At 43.2% G+C, this 22816-nt stretch overlaps 1 protein-coding gene across 2 annotated transcripts in view; it reads left to right on the forward strand.

Annotated features, from left to right (window-relative positions):
• Positions 1-6194: 6194 nt before the first annotated feature.
• LOC106550542 (5'-nucleotidase domain-containing protein 2) overlaps positions 6195-22816 on the forward strand; it is a 52260-nt gene continuing 35638 nt past the window's right edge. Inside the window, exons 1-4 of one of the 2 annotated variants that reach the window (XM_087710914.1) lie at positions 6195-6502; positions 20054-20238; positions 21810-21884; positions 22722-22777. In XM_087710914.1, the coding sequence (XP_087567040.1) occupies positions 6229-6502; positions 20054-20238; positions 21810-21884; positions 22722-22777 (590 nt within the window). In that variant the 5' untranslated portion in view covers positions 6195-6228. The remainder of the gene's footprint in view (positions 6503-20053; positions 20239-21809; positions 21885-22721; positions 22778-22816) is intronic. The other variant, XM_087710913.1, reaches the window with a different exon arrangement.

Genomic DNA, 22816 nt, shown 5'->3' on the forward strand with positions numbered 1-22816 from the left:
TAGCTACTGTAAAGAAGATATTTTCATTGTTCCCTATATCATTCAAAACACATTGTCAGCAGGCATGGAAAAGTTATGCTTGATTCAGAGAGACAGAAAGCCATGGCTACTTTTGTCACATACTGTTTAATGCAGGAATTTTCAAACTGGTTCATGATATCCTGGGGATTTCTGAGCAAATCTGGGAGGGGTTGTCAGGTTTTTTCACCATGCACAGAAAAAGCTGAAGCCTATCAGATTATACGCCTCCTTTGCCTAGCTAAATTAGTTTATCCATTCATTATCTGGCTGATTGTTTCATTGCCACAGTGGGGGCAGGACCTTGGTATCTAAGATCTTGAGCCTACCCCAGGGGTGAAATCCAACAGGTTCTGGAGAACCAGTAGCGGAAATTTTGAGTAGTTTGGAGAACCAGCAAATGCCACCTCTGACTGGCTCCAGAGTGGGGTGGGAATGGAGATTTTGCAGTATGCTTCCCCTGCCACGCCCACCAAGCCGCGCCCACAGAACCGGTAGTAAAAAAAAATTGCATTTCACCACTGGCCTACCCTACCTAGTACTAAGGGCCCCACATTTTATTTATTTATTTAAATTTATTGACTGCCCAACCCCAATAGACTCTGGGCTTCGCACAAAACTAAAAAGACATTAAAAGAACTAAAGATATTGAATTATATTTAGATGGTGATCATAACGTGACCCGTCAAAACCGCGGTAGACAAAAGCGCGCTCGACGAAAGCGCGTACGTGACGTCATCAGCAGCGCGACGAAAAAAATAAAAAATAAATTGAAATTAAAATAAAATTAAAGCAAGCCGATTCACATAAAGGTAAGGGTTAGGGTTAGGTTAAGGGTTAGGGTTAGGTTTAGGGTTACGTTAAGCGTTAGGGTTACATTTAGCGTTAGGTTAAGGGTTAGCGTTAGGTTTAGCGTTACGTTAAAGGTTAGGGTTAGGGTTAGGGTTAGGTTAAGGGTTAGGTTTAGGGTTAGGTTTGGGGGGGTTAGGGTAAGGTTTTCGCTTTATTTTTAAATTTACCGCTCACAGCGCGATGTTTTCGTCGCGCTGTGATGACGTCACGTACGCGCTTTCGTCGAGCGCGCTTTTGTCTACTGCGGTTTTGTGGTGGAACCGATCATAACAGTAGATATAGAAGAGCTGAGCAAGGATATTTTGGACTGTATTCTACACTGACTCCCAAAAGGGGAGTGCTGTGAATCACAGGTAGTCCAGGGTGCTCAGCTGCTGCTCTGTTGATAGGGGCGTGAAAGAAAACACGCAGGGAAGAAAATGTGACACTAGACAGGACAAATATAATTGGCTTGTCGAAGTAAAACCAGACCCCGTTCTGACAACTCCAGCTTTGCATGTGAAGTTTGTATAAAGAATTGGCCAGTGCAAATCCCCCCCCAACCTTTACCTGCATTAGTTGTCGATACGCTTTTCTTCTTTCTCCTCATTTACGGTGGACTGTATATAATGTATTTTTATTCTGGGAAGTCATGGTACCACAAAGTTTAAAAACAACTTGGCTTAGTAAAGTAGTGATTGACTACCAGCTGTGGAGAACTTTAACACTATCCGTAAAGTCATAGCTAGTTTTAGTAAGGCCTATAGACAAAGTTAGGGGAGGTAAGAGATAATCCTTTACTTCACTTAATGGGAATATGTGACAAATTATGAGATTGAACTCTCCCTTGGATTTGAGGATTTCCCCCTTACCCACTCTCATGGCCTTCAGGAAAGCTGTTAAAACCGGTTCCACCACAAAACCGCGGTAGACAAAAGCGCGTTCGACGAAAGCGCGTATGTGACGTCATCACAGCGCGACGAAAAAGATCGAAAAATGTAAAAATAAAGCGAAAACCTTACCCTAACCCCCCTAAACCTAACCCTAACCCTTAACCTAAACCTAACCCTTAACCTAACGAAAAACCTAACGCTAACCCTTAACCTAACGCTAAACGTAACGCTAACGCTCTAAACCTAACCCTAACCCTTAACCTAACCCTAACCCTAACCTTTATGTGAATCGGCTTGCTGTAATTTAATTTTTATTTCAATTTTTCGATCTTTTTCGTCGCACTGTGATGACGTCACATACGCGCTTTCGTCGACTGCGCTTTTGTGGAACGCGGTTTTGATGGGTCACGGTTAAAACCTGGCTGTTCCGGCAGGCCTGGGGCTGTTGACCTCATTGTTAAGGTCCAGCCCTGATTAGAACGAATACGTGTCTTGTGAATTTTTAAACTATCTTTTTTTAATTTTCTTTTTCTTTTTTCTTTCCTCTTTTGTAAGCCGCCCGGAGTCCTTCGGGATTGGGCGGCATATAAATTTTAACAATAAATAAATAAATAATAAAAATAGCATTGATACGAATCTGGGACCATTTGGGTTAAAATTTTATGAACCATCATGTATATCTTCTAAAATGATTTACTCCTAAGCTATAGTAAGTTTTACTGAGCTGTCCACACACAAATTAGGGAGGTATGTAAACAACCATGTGATTCTACTCCCTTCTTCCATAAAGGGAAACATAATATTGTAGCTTAATGAGTAAACTATATATGTTCTTGCCAATTCTGGCTGTTGATGAGGATGTGCTAATGACAAGAAGCTAGTCTCTCATCTTTAACAGTGGCAACATCATATAGCAATAGCAATAGCAATTAGACTTATATACCGCTTCATAGGGCTTTCAGCCCTCTCTAAGCGGTTTACAGAGTCAGCATATTGCCCCCAACAACATTCCGGGTCCTCATTTTACCCGCCTCAGAAGGATGGAAGGCTGAGTCAACCCTGAGCCGGTGAGATTTGAACAGCCGAACTGCAGAACTGCAGTCAGCTGAAGTAGCCTGCAGTGCTGCATTTAACCACTGCGCCACCTCGGGTCTAAGGATAATCATATCCTTTCCACTGGCAAAAGCAATCCAGAGAAGGTGAGTAGGCACATATCGAGCAATGGGCCACGAATGAAGGACTGTATACGGAGCTGTGCGATGCTTCCAATTTGATTTCGAAAAAGGTGCATGGGAGTGCAGAAGGATGCAAAATAAGCACTTGCCTATCTTTAATGGTTATCTCACATGAAGGGAAGAACATGTAGAATAGATAAGACCCGAGGAGATACTTTTCTGGCTAGATGGTGCCCCTTCCATAGTTAAGGTGCAGAATATATGCATTAATTATGATAACTGAAAATGGGACAATCCACAATCATCACTTAATAGGAGTAAAAGGACTGGGAGTAAAAACTATGGCCCTTTCATGTTACGTAAAAACTAGGTTTCTGCCTCAGCGGAATTAAATAAAAATATTCCCGTCCAACATTGATTCTAAGAAAGACAGTTTAGAGCAGTGATGGCTAACCTTTTTGTTGTTGAGTGCCGAAAGTGTGTGTGTGCCAATGTCCATGCATGCCCTCACCTATAATGCAATGCGTGTGTGGCACACACCCCACCCCTGTGCATGCGCACATGCTCCCTCCTGCGCCCATTTTTGGGCCTCGGTTCACCCATGTAACACCTATCCTCTGCGAGCTGCACTGGCTGCCTATTGGTCTTCGGATACGCTTCAAGGCGCTAGTCGTCACTTATAAAGCCCTTCATGGTATTGGACCTGGGTACTTGAGAGACCGCCTGCTGCCAATTACCTCCAATAGACCGATCAGATCCCACAGATTAGGCCTCCTCCGAATTCCATCCGCCGGCCAATGCTGACTGGTGACTACCCGGAGGAGAGCCTTCTCTGTGGCTGCTCCGACCCTCTGGAATAAGCTCCCCGTGGAGATTCAAACCCTCACCACCCTCCAGGCCTTCCACACAGCCCTTAAAACCTCGCTATTCCGACAGGCCTGGGGCTAAAGAGCTTCTGCCCCCCTCCTCGAATGGTATGGTTGTTGTGTGTTTTAAATTGTGTACTGTTATGTCCGTCTTTTTATCCCCTGTCTGTACCCCTTTCCCTGACTGAATTGTGAGCCTCCCTGAGTCCCCTTCGGGGAAAAGGGCGGTATATAAATGAAATAAATCCAATCCAATCCAAACTAGGTTAACCATAATCTGTTATAGCTCACTGCGCTGTGTGAATCAGCTCATTGTATTTTACTCAACAAACCATGTTTTAACTTTCATAGAACGGAAGAATGACTTAAAAAGTTATCTCAGCCTTTAATTTGAAAGAATAAGCCGAATCCTGGTTAAGGATAATTCTGACCAGGGGACTGAAAGGACCTGTTGGGCTATTTTTCCAGCTACTTTTAGGGCATCCATGGACAGTTCAGCAGAACCCGAGAACAAAAGTCGCAGGAAGAATCTCCTGGTTACATTATATTAACTTTAGTTCATCCAATGTTATGGGTGAGTTATGAACTGGTCGCACAGGCTGGCTGGATTCCTGGGCTAACATACTTGGGCTTGGTACTTGTTTACTACTCAGAGTAGTACTACGGGGTGCCCTCCCAGCGAACCCTCCAGGTTTGTAAACCTAACCAAGCAGGAACAACCAAAAGAAGGGGAAGCCCCCACGCTCTCTCTCCAACCACCATCCTCACCTTTCGCCGTTTTTCTCGACTGTGTTTTAAGATCCGACGCCTTAGATCGCGATCCCATACAATGGATCCAGGAGAAAACGCCTCCGTTGAATCTCTGCAAATCGTTTCCCAACAGCCAAGCTGGGTGTTAACAGCGAGGGAAGAGTGAGTTGCAAAACAACGAGGTTGCACTAGACTGGTGTTTCTCAATCTTGGCGACTTTAAGTCCTGGGGACTTCAACTCCCAGAATCCCCCAGCCAGCACAGCTGGCTGGGGAATTCTGGGAGTTGAAGTCCCCAGGACTTAAAGTCGCCAAGGTTGAGAAACACTGCACTAGACAGAGGTGCGAGGTGGGGGCAGCACAGCTGGCTGGGGGATTCTGGGAGTTGAAGTCCCCAGGACTTAAAGTCGCCAAGGTTGAGAAACACTGCACTAGACAAGAGGTGCGAGGTGGGGCAGCACAGCTGGCTGGGGAATTCTGGAAGTTGAAGTCCCCAGGACTTAAAGGCGCCAAGGTTGAGAAACACTGCAGTAGACAGAGGTGCGAGGTGGGGCAGCACAGCTGGCTGGGGGATTCTGGGAGTTGAAGTCCCCAGGACTTAAAGGCGCCAAGGTTGAGAAACACTGCACTAGACAGAGGTGCGAGGTGGGGCAGCACAGCTGGCTGGGGAATTCTGGGAGTTGAAGTCCCCAGGACTTCAAGTCGCCAAGGTTGAGAAACACTGCAGTAGACAAGAGGTGCGAGGTGGGGCAGCACAGCTGGCTGGGGAATTCTGGGAGTTGAAGTCCCCAGGACTTAAAGTCGCCAAGGTTGAGAAACACTGCACTAGACAGAGGTGCGAGGTGGGGGCAGCACAGCTGGCTGGGGAATTCTGGGAGTTGAAGTCCCCAGGACTTCAAGTCGCCAAGGTTGAGAAACACTGCACTAGACAGAGGTGCGAGGTGGGGCAGCACAGCTGGCTGGGGAATCCTGGGAGTTGAAGTCCCCAGGACTTAAAGTGGCCAAGGTTGAGAAACACTGCACTAGACAGAGGTGTGAGGTGGGGCAGCACAGCTGGCTGGGGAATCCTGGGAGTTGAAGTCCCCAGGACTTAAAGGCGCCAAGGTTGAGAAACACTGCACTAGACAGAGGTGCGAGGTGGGGCAGCACAGCTGGCTGGGGGATTCTGGGAGTTGAAGTCCCCAGGACTTAAAGGCGCCAAGGTTGAGAAACACTGCACTAGACAGAGGTGCGAGGTGGGGCAGCACAGCTGGCTGGGGAATTCAGCCGAGGTTGCACTAGACTGTGTGTTTCTCAACCTTGGCGACTTTAAGTCCTGGGGACTTCAACTCCCAGAATCCCCCAGCCAGCACAGCTGGCTGGGGAATCCTGGGAGTTGAAGTCCCCAGGACTTAAAGTCGCCAAAGTTGAGAAACACTGCACTAGACAGAGGTGCGAGGTGGGGCAGCACAGCTGGCTGGGGAATTCTGGGAGTTGAAGTCCCCAAGACTTAAAGTCGCCAAGGTTGAGAAACACTGCACTAGACAAGAGGTGCGAGGTGGGACAGCCCATCCACGGCCACGGGCGTACGAGCGGGCCGGGGGCGCTAGAGCGAGGCCCTTCCCTCTCGCGGGGCGGAGCGACCTCCCTTTGCCCAGCCCCTCGCCTGCCTTTTTCTTCTCCCGCGGAAGGCGGCTTCCCAGACGCTTCTTGGAGCATGGCTGGGGCCGCCGTGCGTGCAGGATGGTTCGTGCGCCTGGCGACCCCCTCCGCTTCCTACTGCACCCGCTTCGGGCCCGAAGTCTCCGCCGCTGCAGCGGCCCAAGCCCCGCAACCGAGCCCACCCTATGGCAACAAAAAGTCGCACGCCCGGCGGGTCTCGGCGGACGAAGAGCCGGCAGCCCGAGCTTTCTCCAGCGCCCCAGCTTCGAGGCCGGACAACAAGAGCTTTCTCTGGGCGCGCTACGGCGAGATGAAGCGGCTAGTGCAAGGTGGGTGGGCCGAGCGGAGCGAGACCTTTCCCCGCTTTTCTCCGCCCCCGGGCAGGGGAGATTGTCTTGCGGGGGTCGCTTTGGGAAACTGGGGAGGTTCCTCCCGCCCGGAGGGTCTTTCCTTAGCCTCTCTCTCTTTCCATCTCCCCCCCGCGGCAGGGCTGCTTCATTGTCCCCTTCGGTCTCCCGGTCTTTCGTAGCCCTTCTGAACGGGCTCCCGTGCGTTAACTTCGAGATTTCTCCCTTCCTAAAGCGTTCAAAGGGGCGAAACGCCATCCGGACTACCTCGGGGATCCACGTATCCCGCTTCTCCTAGTTGGATGCCAGCCTTTTTTTGCGCACGCACGAGCGAGTTTGCACGTCCGAACATATTTTGGGGTCGTTCCTTTTCTTTCTTTTTTTAGCAGATTTTTTTTAATTTTTTCCCTTCTACAACACCTTACAGTCATGACATCAACATTGTTATGTCATCATACCTGTACATGTATATAATATTTCGCTTCTATATTTACACACCTTTATACACAGTTATAGATCTATATATCTATATAACTATAGATGTGTTGTATTTGTGCTGATAAATAAATAAAGGGAGACGGTTCCACCACGTTCGACTAAAGCGCGCTCGACGAAACCGCGTAGCTGACGTCATCACAGCGTGACAACAGCGCGGAGAAAAAAGCACGCTGTAAACGCTAAACCTAAAATTAACACCTAAACCTAAACCTAACCCACCTAATTCTAAACCTAACCCTTAACCTAACGCTAAACCTAATCCTAACCCTTAACCTAACCCTAACCCTAACCCTTACCTTAACTTGAATCGGCTTGCTTTCAAAGTGCTATTTAAAGCGCCCTTCTTTCTCCGCGCTCGCTGTTGTCGCCCTGCTGATGACGTCAGCGATGCGGTTTAATCGGGCGCGCTTTAGTCGAGCGCGGTTTTGTCGTGCCACGAAGGGAGACTAGTATAGATCTATTTCAAGCTATTTAGCTCTCATCAGCTAGCCGTACCCTTACTGGGATTAGAGCTAAATAGCTTGAAATAGATCTATACTAGTCTCCCTTTATTTATTTATCAGCACAAATACAACACAAATGTAACAAAGGCAACAGTAAAAAATATTGGGTTTCTGTCTGGATGGTCTCTTGTGACGAGCCGATGGACAGAGAATGGAAGCAGTGGACTTCCTCCCATGTTTGGGCATACCAGGGATTGTGACTTTAAATATCTGTCTGTCTATCTATCTATCTATCTATCTATCTATCTATCTATCTATCTATCTATCTATCTATCTATCATCTATCTATCTATCTATCTATCTATCTATCTATCTATCTATCTATCTATCTAGTTTTTTGGCTTAATTAATTTTATTCTTGTTTTGCAGCCATTTGTACCAATTGTTCCAAATTTCATAATATCCCGACTCTTCTTTATCTTTTAATTTCAGTGTTAATTTGTCCATCTCTGCACAATCCAAAGTTTTTATAATCACTAATTCGTCCGAGGGGAGTATTATTTTGTTTCCAGCATTGGGCGAATGCTAGTCTAGCTGTAGTTAGCAGATGGGTTAATATGTACTTAATTTTCTTTGTATATTTCCCTTTGATTATTCCCAGTAGAAAGATTTCGGGTTTGTATTTTATCTGTTCTCTTGTAATTTCTTGCACCCATTTCCAAATTTTTGTCCAATATTTGGTTCCACCACAAATCCGCGAAGCCCTTATCCGTGGAGACATAAGCGCGAAGACTAATTCGCGCCGTTCGAAGCGCTAAGGAAAAACGCGACCCTACCGCGATGACATAATCGCGGGGGGCAAATTCGCGTATTCCCAAGCACTCGGTACCCTAAACCTAACCCTAACCCTAAACCTAACCCTAACCCTAAACTTAACGCTAAACCTAACCCTAAACCTAACCCTAAAACAAACCCTAAAACAAACCCCTAAACCTAATCCTAACCCTTACCTTAATTGAAGTCGGCTTTCTGCCGCGGCGCCGTTTTAAAGCGCCCTTCTGTTGCCGCGCTGTTGTCGCGGCGGTGATGACGCACGGTGATGACGTCGTGGCTTTAGCGCTGCGATTTTATCACCGCGATTTTGACGAGCGCGGTTTTGTCGTGCCACGCAATATTTTTGTGTTTCCGGGCAGGTCCACCATATGTGATAATAAGTCCCTTGTACTTTTTTACACTTCCAGCAGGTCGGCTTCATGTTTGGGTACATTTTAGCCAATCTTGTTGGTGATAAATGCCAACGATAAAACGTTTTGTATATATTTTCTTTAAGTGCTGCTGATCGAAATCTGCTTTCGAGAATTGAACGCCGGCTAAGTTGTTGCCCCTTTAAAGGAGAACTTCGGCTTCTCCTGCACACCATTGTTGATGAATCTGATTGCTTCTGCATCGCGTTCCTCTCCTCCTCCATCTATTTCTGGAATTCTGCTCTGGGGTCCTGGTATTTTCTTTCCCAGGCATTCAAACTGGGATACCCCCCCTCTCCCTCTCTCCCCCTAGTTGGCAAGGATGTGCTCAGGCGGTGGGAGGGAGTGATTTGTAGCAAGTTTATACAGTATTGCTTTGTGTCTGGTTCTTAGGGAGGACTTAGTGGGAAGAAGAGAATAACAACAGAGAATCCTATAGGGTGTTGAAGGTCTGTGATATGTTCCCACAATCTTACTTACATTGTTTTTTTTCTTCTGCTGAATATATATAGTATTTCATGCTTCTAATATCTCCAGCTGATGGAGTGTTACAAGACTCTTGATATTAAGGAATTGATCCTTTATTTTCTGTATAAAGTTTTTTAATTTTCACTTTCATAACATATAATCACATGTATACTATTACATAGCCAATATCTTATTGTATTATTAAATGTTTACATCAATTCATCTTACCATCAGTTCCCAAAAAACAATTATTGGCTCTTCTGCTCTCCATACACCATATTTGTACCTTATCCATCACTTTCTTCTCCCTCTCTCCTCCCCCTCCCTACCTCCTTTCTTCCCTCTATCATCCTTTTCTTCTCTACTTCCCCTTCCTCTCTCCTTCTCCTCTCTCCCCTTTCCACTCCTCCTTACTCTCCTCCTCTCCCCCCCTGCCCTCTCTCCTATCCCTCTTTTCCTCCCTTACCTCTCTCCTCTGCTTCCCACTCTTCATCTCATTCACTTGGTGTATTTCAGCAAGTGAATGAGCAAGTGTTGATGGTATTTATAATTCCTTTTCAATATACATATTAAAATTTAATATGATCCTTTACTTTCTAAGGTGCTTTAAGTGTCTGTTCCAGCTGCAACAGCTTTTCTTTCTGCATCTAACCAATGAAATATATTTTTCTTGCTGCATCCAGTCAAGTTCCCTTTATCTCATCTAAAGTCCACCAGAAATATATTTGTTCTGCTCTAAAGTAGTATTTTCTCACTGCAGTACCATTTATTTTAAGAGTTTCAAAGTGCATGTAAATAGTTTTGCAAACTGAAGGATGGGTGAGTAAGTGCTTCAACTCAGCAGTAGAAAAAGCCCAGAAACTGCAATTTTAGTGGACTTTTCCACTGAAGTTAACACTCTTTCAACAGACTGAAATCTGAAAGCAGCAACAATTTGGAAGGGTATATGAAAGCATATTATCTTTGCTTTTCAAAAGCTGGTATGTCTAACCGTCCTGTATACACAGGCCTGGAAAAGGAGATCCCACTTTGTGGAAGGAATGTCTCTTCTAAGATGGTAGTTGCTAGATCTGGGTTTTGAAAGCATCTCTATTATTTTATCTCTTTATTATTTGTTGTCTCTTATCTACAACAGAAGTATCCAACCTTGGCAACATTAAGACTTGTGGATCTTAGTTCCCAGAATACTCCAGCCAGCCATGATGTAAAAGTTTGGAATGTTCCCTTTGTGTAGTGATCCTAATCTCTAGTAGAGCAAAGGAGATTCAAATTCCTATGTAGAGTAGAATGAGGCTTCAGATGTTGGTTAGGGATTATTGGAGTTATGGTCTAAGAACATCTATACAGGTTAAGGAAAATTGCTCCAAGTGCTTTGAGAGTCCACTCTCTCCAGAACACAAGTGGTCAACTTTTTTATTTCATTTTTTTAAAATGTAAATGTGTTTTTATTTTCCATTTTCATTTCGTACAGTCACATATATACTGTGCATAACCGGGGCCATATAACATTAAACAATAAACACCGCCATTCCTCTTGTCAACAATACCCCCCAAAATAGAAACCCAATGTACCTCTTCGACCCTCCATACACCCTTTCTTTCGCCCCCCTCCAACTTTCCATCTTCCCGCCATCATCCCCCTATACCCTACTTCCCCTCCCCCTCTACCACTCCTCTCTCCCGATACACTCCCTCCCTTCCTTCTCCCCCTTCCTCCAGTCCTCTCTCCCACCCTCTCTACCCCTCTTTCTTCTATCCCTCTACTCCTCCCTTCGGTGTATTTCTACTATCTATTAATATATTCAGCTTGTCCTATTTTTACAGTGGAATTAAAGAGCAACAGTATACAAGTGCCGTCACGTTACCTTAAAATCTAACACATACTATATATCCCCCCTCCCCCCCTCCCCACTAACACCCTACCTCCCTCCCCCCCCCGACTTCCCAGAGCCCCTACACGGTATAGGTTTTTAACAAATACAGTCTAAAATATATTAAGACAAAGGAAATAAAAAAAAGAAGTTAATAACATCTCTGCATTAAACTCAGCTTCTTCCTGTTGCACTAACTTTAAGCAGTTTAGATTATTCCTAATCTTAAGCATAGGCTATCTGTAATTTCTTAGTCCCGTATTTGTTTTGTATATAGTCAATCCATTTTTTCCAGTCTCGTTTATATCTCTCATTTGAATGGTCTTTAAGATATGCCGATATTTTAGCCAACAAGTGATCAACTTTTGAGGAATGTTGGCAACTGTACTTGACCTTTAGAGTGGGTGCTGCAACATATTTCAGTTGAAAGGGCTGCATTATGCATGGAACAATCTGTTCCATTCTTACCTGTTTTACAGAAATGTAGTTTTCTACTTTTTGGGGTAAACAAAGTATTAAGTCTACGCACTACTTTTTTTTCTTCTGGATTTCCCACCTGATAGGTGAGAAACAGCACTAATACGGTTGGGGCCACTGCCAAAGGGCGTAGGATGGAAATGAGGATCACTAAAAAGGTGTTTGAGAAATGTGTGATCCTGAGATTATATTTGCTGTGGATCAGCCCATGCTCTGCGAGAGTGCTGGATAGCTAATGCAATCAACAAAAGGAAAAAAGAATACACTTGTGTGCTGCAAAGTTGTTGCATGATAGCTGTTATCATACCCAGCCAACACAACCTAAAACTAGTGTCACACGTTATGTATGATTCTGTATAAGGCAGCATCTTAATGTTCCTCGGACCTGGCAAAATGGCATCGGACCTGGGTACCTGAGAGACCGCCTCCTGCCAATTACCTCCCAAAGACCAATTCGATCGCACAGGCTTGGCCTTCTCCAGGTTCCATCTGCCAGCCAATGCCACCTGGCGACCCCCCCCGGGAGAGGGCCTTCTCTGTTGCTGCTCCGGCCCTCTGGAACGAGCTCCCCGTGAAGATCCGGACCCTTACTACCCTCCCAGCCTTCGGTAAAGCTACTAAGTCCTGGCTATTCCGGCAGGCTGGGGGCTGTTGAAGTATCCAGCCCCGTTTCAATTGTGACTGTTGTTGGTTTTTAATATTGTTTGTATTGTCTTATTTATTCCCCCCCTGTTTATTGTGAGCCACCCCGAGTCCTTCGGGAGTGGGCGGCATACAAAACCAATAAACCTAAACCTAAACCCTTCCTAAACCGTAAGAGTTATCTACAAAGCTTGAGAGTTCTCAGTTCCTTTCTGATATGCCAATGAGGCAGTGGTGGGTTTCAAATTTTTTTGGAACCTACTCTGTGGGTGTGGCCTCCTTTGTGGGAGTGGCTTGCCAGCCATGTGATCTGGTGGGAGTGGCTTGCCCGCCCAAGTGTTTTCTTTCTCTCTCTCTCTCTCTCTCTCTCTCTCTCTCTCTCTCTCTTTCCTTCCTTTTGTCTCTCTGTCCCTTTTTTTCTTTCATCTCTCACTCTTTTTCTTTCTTTTTTCTTTCTTTCTTTCTTTCTTTCTTTCTTTCTTTCTTTCTTTCTTTCTCTTTCTCTCTCTCTCTGTGTCAGTCAGTCAGTCAGTCACTCTGTCTGTCTCTCTCTCTCTCTGTGTGTGTGTGTGTGTGTGTGTCAGGGGTGGGTTCCAAAATTTTTTGGAACCCCTTCTGTAGGTGTGGCCTGCTTTCCGGGTCCACTGGTGGAACCTCTTCTAACCGGTTCGGTAGATTTGACGAACCGGTTCTACCGAATAGGTGCGAACTGGTAGAAACCCACCTCTGCAACGAGGGGATCATATTAATGTTGGGTGTTGATGTAGCAGCAGTGATTTTCCCCCCTCCAAATTACTATGCAGTGAAAGAAAGTTGGTTGGTTTTATCTCTGTGTGCTCAGATCAAAATATTTATTTTGGAAATCCACAATTACCCAGGTTTCTTCCTTAGTTGCTGACGTCTTTCTTTCTGGCTGCTAACAAGCGTGCCACGTCTCTCCCACTATTTTCTCCTCGTCCTCCTGCCCTCAGCATTTCATATGTATACAATGCCTGCTTCCTTCCTACATATTGCCAGTTCTTTCCCAATATGCTGTGCCATCAACCGTCTGTATAGTATTGCGTTGTCACGGCTCAACTGCCTGACCCAGAAATTTCTGATTTGTCAGGAAAAAGATCTTACTCATCCTAGGGGTTGTTTGGTTTTTTTTGGTTTAACTGAAGAGGCTTATTTTTAGCAAAATCTATTCCAGGAAGTAAAGCGGGAAGGATTGGGAAAAGTTCTCCCTGGACTCTGAATTTAGCTGACTCATCAAATGGCAGCTTCTGTTATTAATGGGTCTGTTTGCATATGAAAAGCCAACCAGTTCAGATTTCCAGTTGCGGAATAACAGAAGCATCAACATCTATTCTATATTAGTCGACTGATGTCACTGATGTTGTTTAGGTAGCTCATCCTTGAAAAGTATAACAATGGCCTTGATAAATTAGTCTAACATTGGATTCTGATTCCAGCAATGACTATTCAGCTTGTAGGAAGAAGCAAGAATTTTCAAGCAAGTTTTGAAGTGAGCACAGGAGAATGTTCCAGGAAGGAAAAATAAAAGTTTAGGAGAAATAAGGAGACAAAGTCCAATATTAGGGAAACAAATTAATTCTTGTTCCATTCATCTTCAATATATTATACCTGAGAACTAGTAGAGAAGAAAATAATTGGAGCAAGTACCTGTTTTTTTTCTTCAAGCTATCCTAGAGCCCCAATATCCGATATTCCAGGAGAAATGAGCCTCTATGTGAATTTTTAAATAAATAAAGCAACAAATATTGCATTTTGGCTATTGCCACTGAAAGTTGTTAGTAGACGTCTCCCAACAAAAGATAATTCTATATTGTGTAAATAAATAATTGTTGTTCTACTAAATTAAAAGTCTTTTTGTTTTCACTTTTTTATTCCCACCATTTAAAAAAATTCAGTCGTTTGTATCTTGGTTCATAAACAATTTTTGCCAGGTTTTTAAAAGTTATGTGACCAGTTCTATCCATAACTGTCTAAACCTGTTAGGCTACATATTCATGTATTTGCATGTTTATTCTTAATACGTTCCTTAATTCCAAAAGAAACAGAATTGTTGCTTCCAACAAACTCTTTTTTTTTTGTTCTTGAAAATTGATATTAATAATTTTGAACATTGATAGACATTGATAACTGTATTCATAATTATTTACAAGGGGAGTGCATTGATACTGTTTTAGGAGGTCACAATTTCGTATTACTGATTTACAGATAGCTCAGGTCTGTTGAAAGCACCATCGTGATGTTTCCGCATATGCATCTGGTTGTTTTATTTACTTAGAACAAGTACGGCTGCAATTGATGACAGTCATATCATTTTGTATGTTTCAGAAAACGTAGCTGTGTACTAAAAACCGATTCAAGGATTATGACAAAGCAGTAATGATTTCTAGCTATCAAATGTATCAAACAAATAAATTTCATAATAAATTATTAGAATGAGAAATGATTAGATGATTCAAATGTGCGCCCAACAAAAGCCTGGCGAGAAAACCACGAGGTCGAAAGCGCTCCCACAAAAGAGCGCCGACAAAACCACGCCCACAAAAGCGCAATTAGGGTTAAGGTAACGGTTAGGGTTATTACGTTGTTTTCCCGTTGTTTGTTGATGGCGCGCTTTCGCCGGCGGGCATTTATCAGCGCGCTTCTGTGTGCGCGATTTCAACCTCGCGGTTTTCTCCCTGCGGTTTTGTCGGCAGGCTTTTTTCGGGCCCGCATTTGTTGGTGAACCATTAAATGCTAGCCTATTTTGTAGGAGAGCTAATTAGAAACATCCAATTTTCTTTCTGGTCATGACTTGATTTTGTAAAATAACAAAGGAAATACTGGTCTAATTCAACATATATTTGCATCTTTTCTTCGTAACCGTTCTTCGCAGTGGAGACCTCATAGAGCAGTGTTTTTCAACCACTGTGCCGCGGCACACTAGTGTGCCGTGACATAGTGTAAGGTGTGCCGTGGGAAAAACACCTTATATATAGTCAATATAGGCACAGAGTTAAATTTTTTTAACATTTTCTAATGGTGGTGTGCCTCGTGATTTTTTTCATGAAAAAAGTGTGCCTTTGCACAAAAAAGGTTGAAAAACACTGTCATAGAGTGACTGATGATTACATAGTCAGAAACGTGATATAAATGTGCTTGGGGACAGATAGGTACTGTATTTTTCGGACTATAAGACGCACCGGTGTATAAAATGCACCAAGATTTCAAAGAGGTAAGTAAGAAAAAAAGTTCTGGTCCTCCCATGAGCACTCTGCAGGCTTCAGCAGGGCTGGGGTAAGGCAAAAACGCCCCCGTTTTTCACCAGAATGGGGTGATTTTTCCCTTCCCCCAGCCCTGCTAAAGCCTGCAGAGTGCTTTTCGGGAGGTGGGGGGAAGGAAAACAAACCATCACCCCCCGTTTTGGCAAAAAACCAGGGTGTTTTTCTCCCATTTTTCACAAAAATGGGATGTCGGGGCGGGGCTTCGGGAGGCCAAAAATGGCTGTATTCGGTGTATAAGATGCACCAACATTTCCACGCTCTTTTAGAGGGGGGAAAAGGTGCGTCTTATACTCCAAAAATACTTTAAAACGAGCAAGGGCAGCATGTTTTAAAATTGATGGTTGAGGGCAGTGGTGGGTTTCAAAAATTGTTCGAACCTACTCTGTGGGTGTGGCCTCCTTTGTGGGTGTGGCTTGCCAGCCATGTGACCAGATGGGAGAGGCTTCCTGCCCATGTGACCGGATATGAAATTATGAATTAGTACTTAGGTCGGTCCAAGTAGCTATTCAGAAACTCTGGCATTGAAGCATGCAAGTCTTAAAGCTGTCAAGTTAGAAGATCCTTGCACCCCTAATCCTTTAGAAAAAAAAACTAAGGGTCTTCAAACCTGAAAACTTTAAGACTTGTGGACTTCAACTCCCAGAATTCCTCCTCCAGTCATGTTGGCTCAGGAACTCTGGCATTGAAGCATGCAAGTCTTAAAGCTGTCAAGTTACAAGATCCTTGCACCCCTAACCCTTTAGCAGTGGCGGGTTTCAAAAAAATTTGGAACCTCTTCTGTAGGTGTGGCCTGATTTCCGGGTCCACTGGTGGAACCTCTTCTAACCAGTCCGGTAGATTTGACGAACGGGTTCTACCGAATAGGTGCGAACTGGTAGGAACCCACGTCTGGTTGAGGGCCACAAAATTATACAAGACTGTATAATTGAGCAGGTTCAAAATTTATAGATAAATGTTTGTTAAAATACCAGGTACACCTTTGTGCTGCCCTGAATGATTTTAAAACTGTATGAAGTTGACATTCCTGCCCTTGGGGGAGCCATGAACTTTGCCATTTTAAATAAGAAAAGCACATTATGTACACCCATTAAGACCAGCAACCAGTCCTACAAGAATTAAGGATAATAGTTAAAAACAAAATGCAGGTTGAGAAAGACAGGAAGGGTAAACAAAGTATAGGAAATCTGACTATTTGCTGATATTTTGGACTAAAACTCCATAAAACCAAGGCAGCATGGTCAGTGGCCAGGGATTATGGAAGGTATGTAGTCCAAAATACCTGGAAGAATCCTAGGTCAGTGTTTTTCAACCACTGTGCCGTGGCACACTAGTGTGCCGTGACATAGTGTAAGGTGTGCCGTGGGAAAATTACTTTATATATAGTCAATATAGGCACAGAGTTAAATTTTTTTAACATTTTCTAATGGTGGTGTGCCTCGTGATTTTTTTCATGAAAAAAGTGTGCCTTTGCACAAAAAAGGTTGAAAAACACTGTCCTAGGTGACTCTCTGAATTAGAATATTCCTGAAGTGTTTGGGAATAGACTTCTATTTACCACAACATAGTGTATCATGCAATGTTGTATGTTGTTGCTGGCCATTTTCCTACTTGGCAGTGATGTGGGATGACCCTGAGTTGGGACACTGCTGAATTGCTGCCATATACATTGAGTTTTAGTCTACTTTACGAAAAGTTTGGAATGAGATATTGATAAACAGCAATAACTTTAAAGCAATAATTTGCAAATGCTTCATATTTATTTTATATTGGTATTTTCTATTTCTTAACCTCATATCCCCCTCAGAGAATGGCTCTGGGAAATGTACAATATACTCAATGAAATTAACATTAAAATCAGAATTAATTTAAGATTATAAAGATTAAACCCTATGATTCTTCCCTCATAGGATTTAGAACAAAATGTTGTTCTAAAGCCTTCAACCCCTTAAGCCTAGCATTAACTGGTGTCCATCTTGGGAGATCCTTTATTCTGGTGGGTTTTTAAAACAGTCTAATATATTGTAACCCGTTCTGAGTCCATTGATTTGAGCAGGAGATAGAAATAACCAAATAAGTACATTGGGTTTTGGCTATGAAGTTCAACAGATGCCTTTGGCAAATGTAATGTCTGTATTCAACCTGTTTTCTCTGGCTTCCTGAGCTCCTTTGAAGAAGAGTGAGGCATAGATGTTTGGATGAGATTTCAGAGATTATGACTTCCAAGGAAGAAATAGCAGACTGAAGATAGCATCGCAAAATGCGGAGTTGACAGTCACAGTGGGTGAGCCAATGAGTAGACCAGTTCTTTACAATTCCTCTCTAGACAAGGAGAGAACTTGAGATCACCCACAAGTGCTCCAGATGGTTGCTCCTCATGAGATCTCAAGACAGCAGAAATCTGTCAGCCTTAGAACTCTGGGAGATGCGAGAATAGCCATGTTGCTCAATCCACAGTTGGCACCTTTGAAAGAACACTAAGTTCATGTACTTTTTTTCTAATTACATTAAGAAATCATTGCTAGCAGCTATTAAGAATCTTGGATCAACAGGTTTTATAGAACCAGACACGTTTACTTCAAACCTTAGCGAAAGACATTTTAGTTCAAGGTTAAGAATTTAAAACATATGTTGGAATAAATAGCAGAGGGGGCGATGAAAACTTGGATTTTATAATGTTCGAAATGGACTAAGGATCCAAATAAATTTGAAATGAGATTGGGGAATTAATTATAAAGAAATGTTTCCATGGGAAAATGTTTTTGTTTTGAATTAAAAAATACCCTAAGATAATACTTTAATTAGACCCTAGCGGGAAATAGAAGCAACTAATAATTACAATTAAAGAATACTTACATTTGACTTATTAACATAGAATGGGGCAAATACCTTAACATTGGACATATTGAAGCATATAGCAATAGCAGTTAGACTTATATACCGCTTCATAGGGCTTTCAGCCCTCTCTAAGCGGTTTACAGAGTCAGCATATTGCCCCCAACAATCCGGGTCCTCATTTCACCCACCTCGGAAGGATGGAAGGCTGAGTCAACCTTGAGCCGGTGAGGTTTGAACAGCCGAACTGCAGAACTGCAGTCAGCTGAAGTAGCCTGCAGTGCTGCACTCTAACCACTGCGCCACCTCGGCTCATATGTTTAAACAACGGACCCAGAAGCTAATTTTAAGAATGTCTGCCTCTATAGATAGACTATATGTAAAAGATATTATGGAAGAGTAACAAGTTCTACTTGACAAGATTGAACGGAGTTGAAAGTGAATTTTAAAAAACGATCTCTCTGATTGCTTTGATGTCTCTTTTTGGTAATAGAAATGAGATGCTCTCTTAACCAATCCTCTCTCTGAATTCCTTTTTCTTAGTTTCCTGCTTCACAGAGAAGTAAAGGATCATGCATTCCCTTTAACCTACCTTATGTTCTGCCCCCACCTTCCCTCTTAGGAACTCTCTTGGTCAGTGGTGGGTTTCAAAAATTGTTCGAACCTACTCTGTGGGTGTGGCCTCCTTTGTGGGAGTGGCTTGCTGCCCATGTGACCGGATGTGAGTGGCTTGCCGACCATGTGACCGGATATGAAGATGCTGACAACACTTGTCAGAACCACCTTAAATTACCTCTCACACAGCACTGGCCTGCATAAGAATAGGATGTAAACTTGTTTTTTAAAAGGCATCTTTGGTTTGCGTTAAAACAACTTCAACACACACAATGTTCTGATTGCACCACAAATGCAGTAGTCATCCTTACCTTTCACAGAGGCCCTGAGTTTTATAAATAGGAGCATGATAGTGTAGAATAATCATCTCCAAGGACCAGTGGTGGGTTTCAAAAATTTTTGGAACCTCTTCTGTAGGTGTGGCCTGCTTTCTGGGTCCACTGGTGGAACCTCTTCTAACCAGTAGATTTGATGAACCGGTTCTACCGAATAGGTGCGAACTGGTAGGAACCCACCTCTGATCTTGGTACATTGTAAGAAGTAGTAGTTAGTATGGGATGATTATCCACGTGGAAGATTTCTTTGATGGATTGCTTTGTGTCCCATCTTCTGTGTAATTCAAGTTTCCCACAACAACAATCTTGTGTGGAGGGTTGGGATGAGAGCACAACTGGTCTAAGGTCACTTTGTCAACTTTCATGCTAACCGAGGAGTAGAACTCACAATCTCTTATTTTCTAATTCAGCCTATGAGAAGAACAAGGAAGACAACCTCGATGGAGGTACCAGTATGCAAGCTTTCTTGCCAGATTGCAAGTTTGATGATAGCCTTACTAGGCAGTCCAGACCAGGAAATCAACTCCACAGGATTTGAACCACTTTTAAATTGAGATTGGCTATCGTAGCAGAATCATGCCAGTCTGATTTTATTAGGTTGCTTACTCCCTCTTACAGTTCAATGAATTAGGGAGAAGCCTGAGTCACTTCCAAACGTTACCCGGCTGTTGTGGATTCAAATAGGTTTTACCTTTTTCACTTTGGCAATGGTGCTTGTGTAACTTAGTCAAGATCATCTTCCTTATTTCTTACGAAGCCTTAACCAAATTGGCTTGTAGCAACCATATGCTATCATAGCTTGTCCTCCATGCTTTTCTCTCTTGATTTAGATTTGCTCCCACCTGGTGTCTGCAATCTTCTGAATTCTTCAACCATCTACGCCAACAATGAGATTTCACTGAATACCATCGGTGTCTACGGCTTTGATTATGACTACACCCTGGCATTGTATTCTCCTGCGCTCCACTCCCGCATCTACAACACTGCTAGGGACATCCTAGTGGAGCAATATAAGGTACAATACGGTGGTGGGTTTCAAAATTTTTTAGAACCTCTTCTGTAGGTGTGGCCTGCTTTGTGGGAGTGGCTTGCTGGCCATGTGACTGGGTGGGATTGGCTTGCTGGCCATGTGACCGGGTGGGTGTGGCCAACATGTAAAATGTGGTGAAACTCACTTAACAACGCTCTTGCTTAGCAACCAAAATGTTGGCTCAGAAACTCTGGCATTTGAAGCACGCAAGTCTTAAAGCTGTCAAGTTACAGGACCCTCGCACCCCTAACCCTTTAGGAAAAAAAACCCCAGGGGTGTTCAAACTTGACAGCTTTAAGACTTGTGGACTTCAACTCCCAGAATTCCTCCTCCAGTCACGTTGGCTCAGGAACTCTGGCATTGAAGTGTGCAAGTCTTAAAGCTGTCAAGTTACAAGACCCTTGCACCCCTAACCCTTTAGAAAAAAAATCCCCAGGGGTGTTCAAACTTGACAGCTTTAAGACTTGTGGACTTCAACTCCCAGAATTCCTCCTCTCACTCTTGATCTTGATGATGTGCGGACGGGCGGGAAGAGGGAGCTGGAACCGGTTCTAAATGGCACTGTAGATTTGTGGAACCTCTTCTATAGAAGAGCTTAGAACTGGCAGGAACCCACCCCTGGTACAACATGACCTGGGGTTGTTTTCTTCTTGTTGATGAAATATCAACGCAGTTAGGATTCTGGTGTCCTTGGCTTCGAAACTGGACAAATAGGAAGGAACTTTTTAACAAAAGTTTAAACTCAGTTTTTAAAGTATTATAATTACGTAATTATAATTATAAAAATTATATGGAGTACTAATAATATAACAATTACAATCAATCAACAACAGGTATCTATCATACAGTAATTATATAAAGCTGCATGTTTTACAATAAATCCTACATAATAATAAAATACATTAAAGCAGAAGAAAATCTCAACTAATTAGAATAAAAAAAGGTGCTAATTATTGCACAACGCCAGTAATAAATGAATGTAAACAGGGAAGAATATATTTTTAATTAAAATATTAGGTTAATCAAGTTTCAGAATTATTCTACAGTTTTCAGTGTCATTGCTGCTATTCAATTTTTAGACAGTCTATATAACCTAGGTAAATGAATCAGACTGGTCTAGTCTGGTATAATATAACTAACTGAAAGGCTGACAGTTGACAGTTTCATTCATCCATAACATGAGCACTGAACTTCATTTAAATTTATTAAATTTCCAGCATAAAAGGAAGACAACCAGCTGAGCTTTTCAATCACATGTATCTTAACATTCCATAAAACTTGAAATCATTAACTGGGCTTTTGTGTGTGTGAAGGTTGGTGGGCTTTGACAGCTGGCAAATGCCTCAATGAGTTCCTGCAGTTTTCTTGGCAAGATTTCGGAAGTGCCTTTCCATTGACTTCTTCCTAAGACTGAGAGAGGGGTACTGGTCCAAGACGAAGGCTTATAATAGGACAGGACTAGAACTCACAGCCATGGTATCCAGCCTGATACCTTAACTTAAATTTCTTAGACGATTGCGCACCGTGACATATTTCTCTTTCTTTTATCACATCAGTATCCAAAGGGCATCCTGAAGTATGAATACTGGCCTAACTTTGCTATTCGGGGCTTACATTATGACATTGCAAAGGTGAGAGAGTCTTTGTCGTTTGTCTTTCTGGGGGTTAGCAAATTTGTCTAGAAGGTCGGAGGTCTCTGTGTGTGAGGTTGCTTGCTTTTTGTGTGAACTCCCCAGAAACCTTTAGTTCGAGGATCCAAAATGGCAGACTATCATAGGTGAAGGGGGTGGAGAATGGCAAGGAATAAATCCATGACCCTCCAAATCTGGTGCCCATTTATTTCCTGGAATGAGAGATCAGAGGATGCTACATTTCAGAATTCTATAGTACTTTGGGGCCTCTTTGCACAAGTGTAAGAATATTCAAAATATCCAATCTAAGTGCCACAGGATTACAGTCTTAAATCATGTAAATATTACTACCTTTATTACCCAGTAGCTACTTTTCTGAATAACTATTACACATAAGTCATCTGCTGAGGATCCCTTGTAGGACAGAAAAAATAGCAATAGCAATAGCAGTTAGACTTATATACCGCTTCATAGGGCTTTCAGCCCTCTCTAAGCGGTTTACAGAGTCAGCATATCGCCCCCACAGTCCGGGTCCTCATTTCACCCACCTAGGAAGGATGGAAGGCTGAGTCAACCTTGAGCCGGTGAGATTTGAACCGCCGAACTGCAGATAGCAGTCAGCTGAAGTGGCCTGCAGTACTGCACTCTAACCACTGCGCCACCTCAGCTCTTAATGTTCCCTTTTTTGTCTTTGTAGCTGCCGGTATAGAACCCAAGGGACAATATTGTTGAATATGAGCTAATCACCTGAAAACATTTATAAAATTTATTTGCAAGGATTAGGAATCCTAAGGTTTCTATGTGGGTGCTAAATCCCTCTTTCCCTGTCCCCTATAGGGCTTGCTCATGAAGATAGATGCATTTCACTACATTCAGTTGGGTACTGTGTATCGGTAAGTATTCTTCATGTTGGTTTCCAAATGGTTGGGTTG

This window comes from Thamnophis sirtalis, unplaced genomic scaffold, assembly GCF_051295495.1.
Source record: "Thamnophis sirtalis isolate CommonGarterSnake01/CBP01778 unplaced genomic scaffold, rThaSir2_p1.2 scaffold_3, whole genome shotgun sequence".
Classification (NCBI taxonomy): Eukaryota; Metazoa; Chordata; class Lepidosauria; order Squamata; family Natricidae; genus Thamnophis; species Thamnophis sirtalis.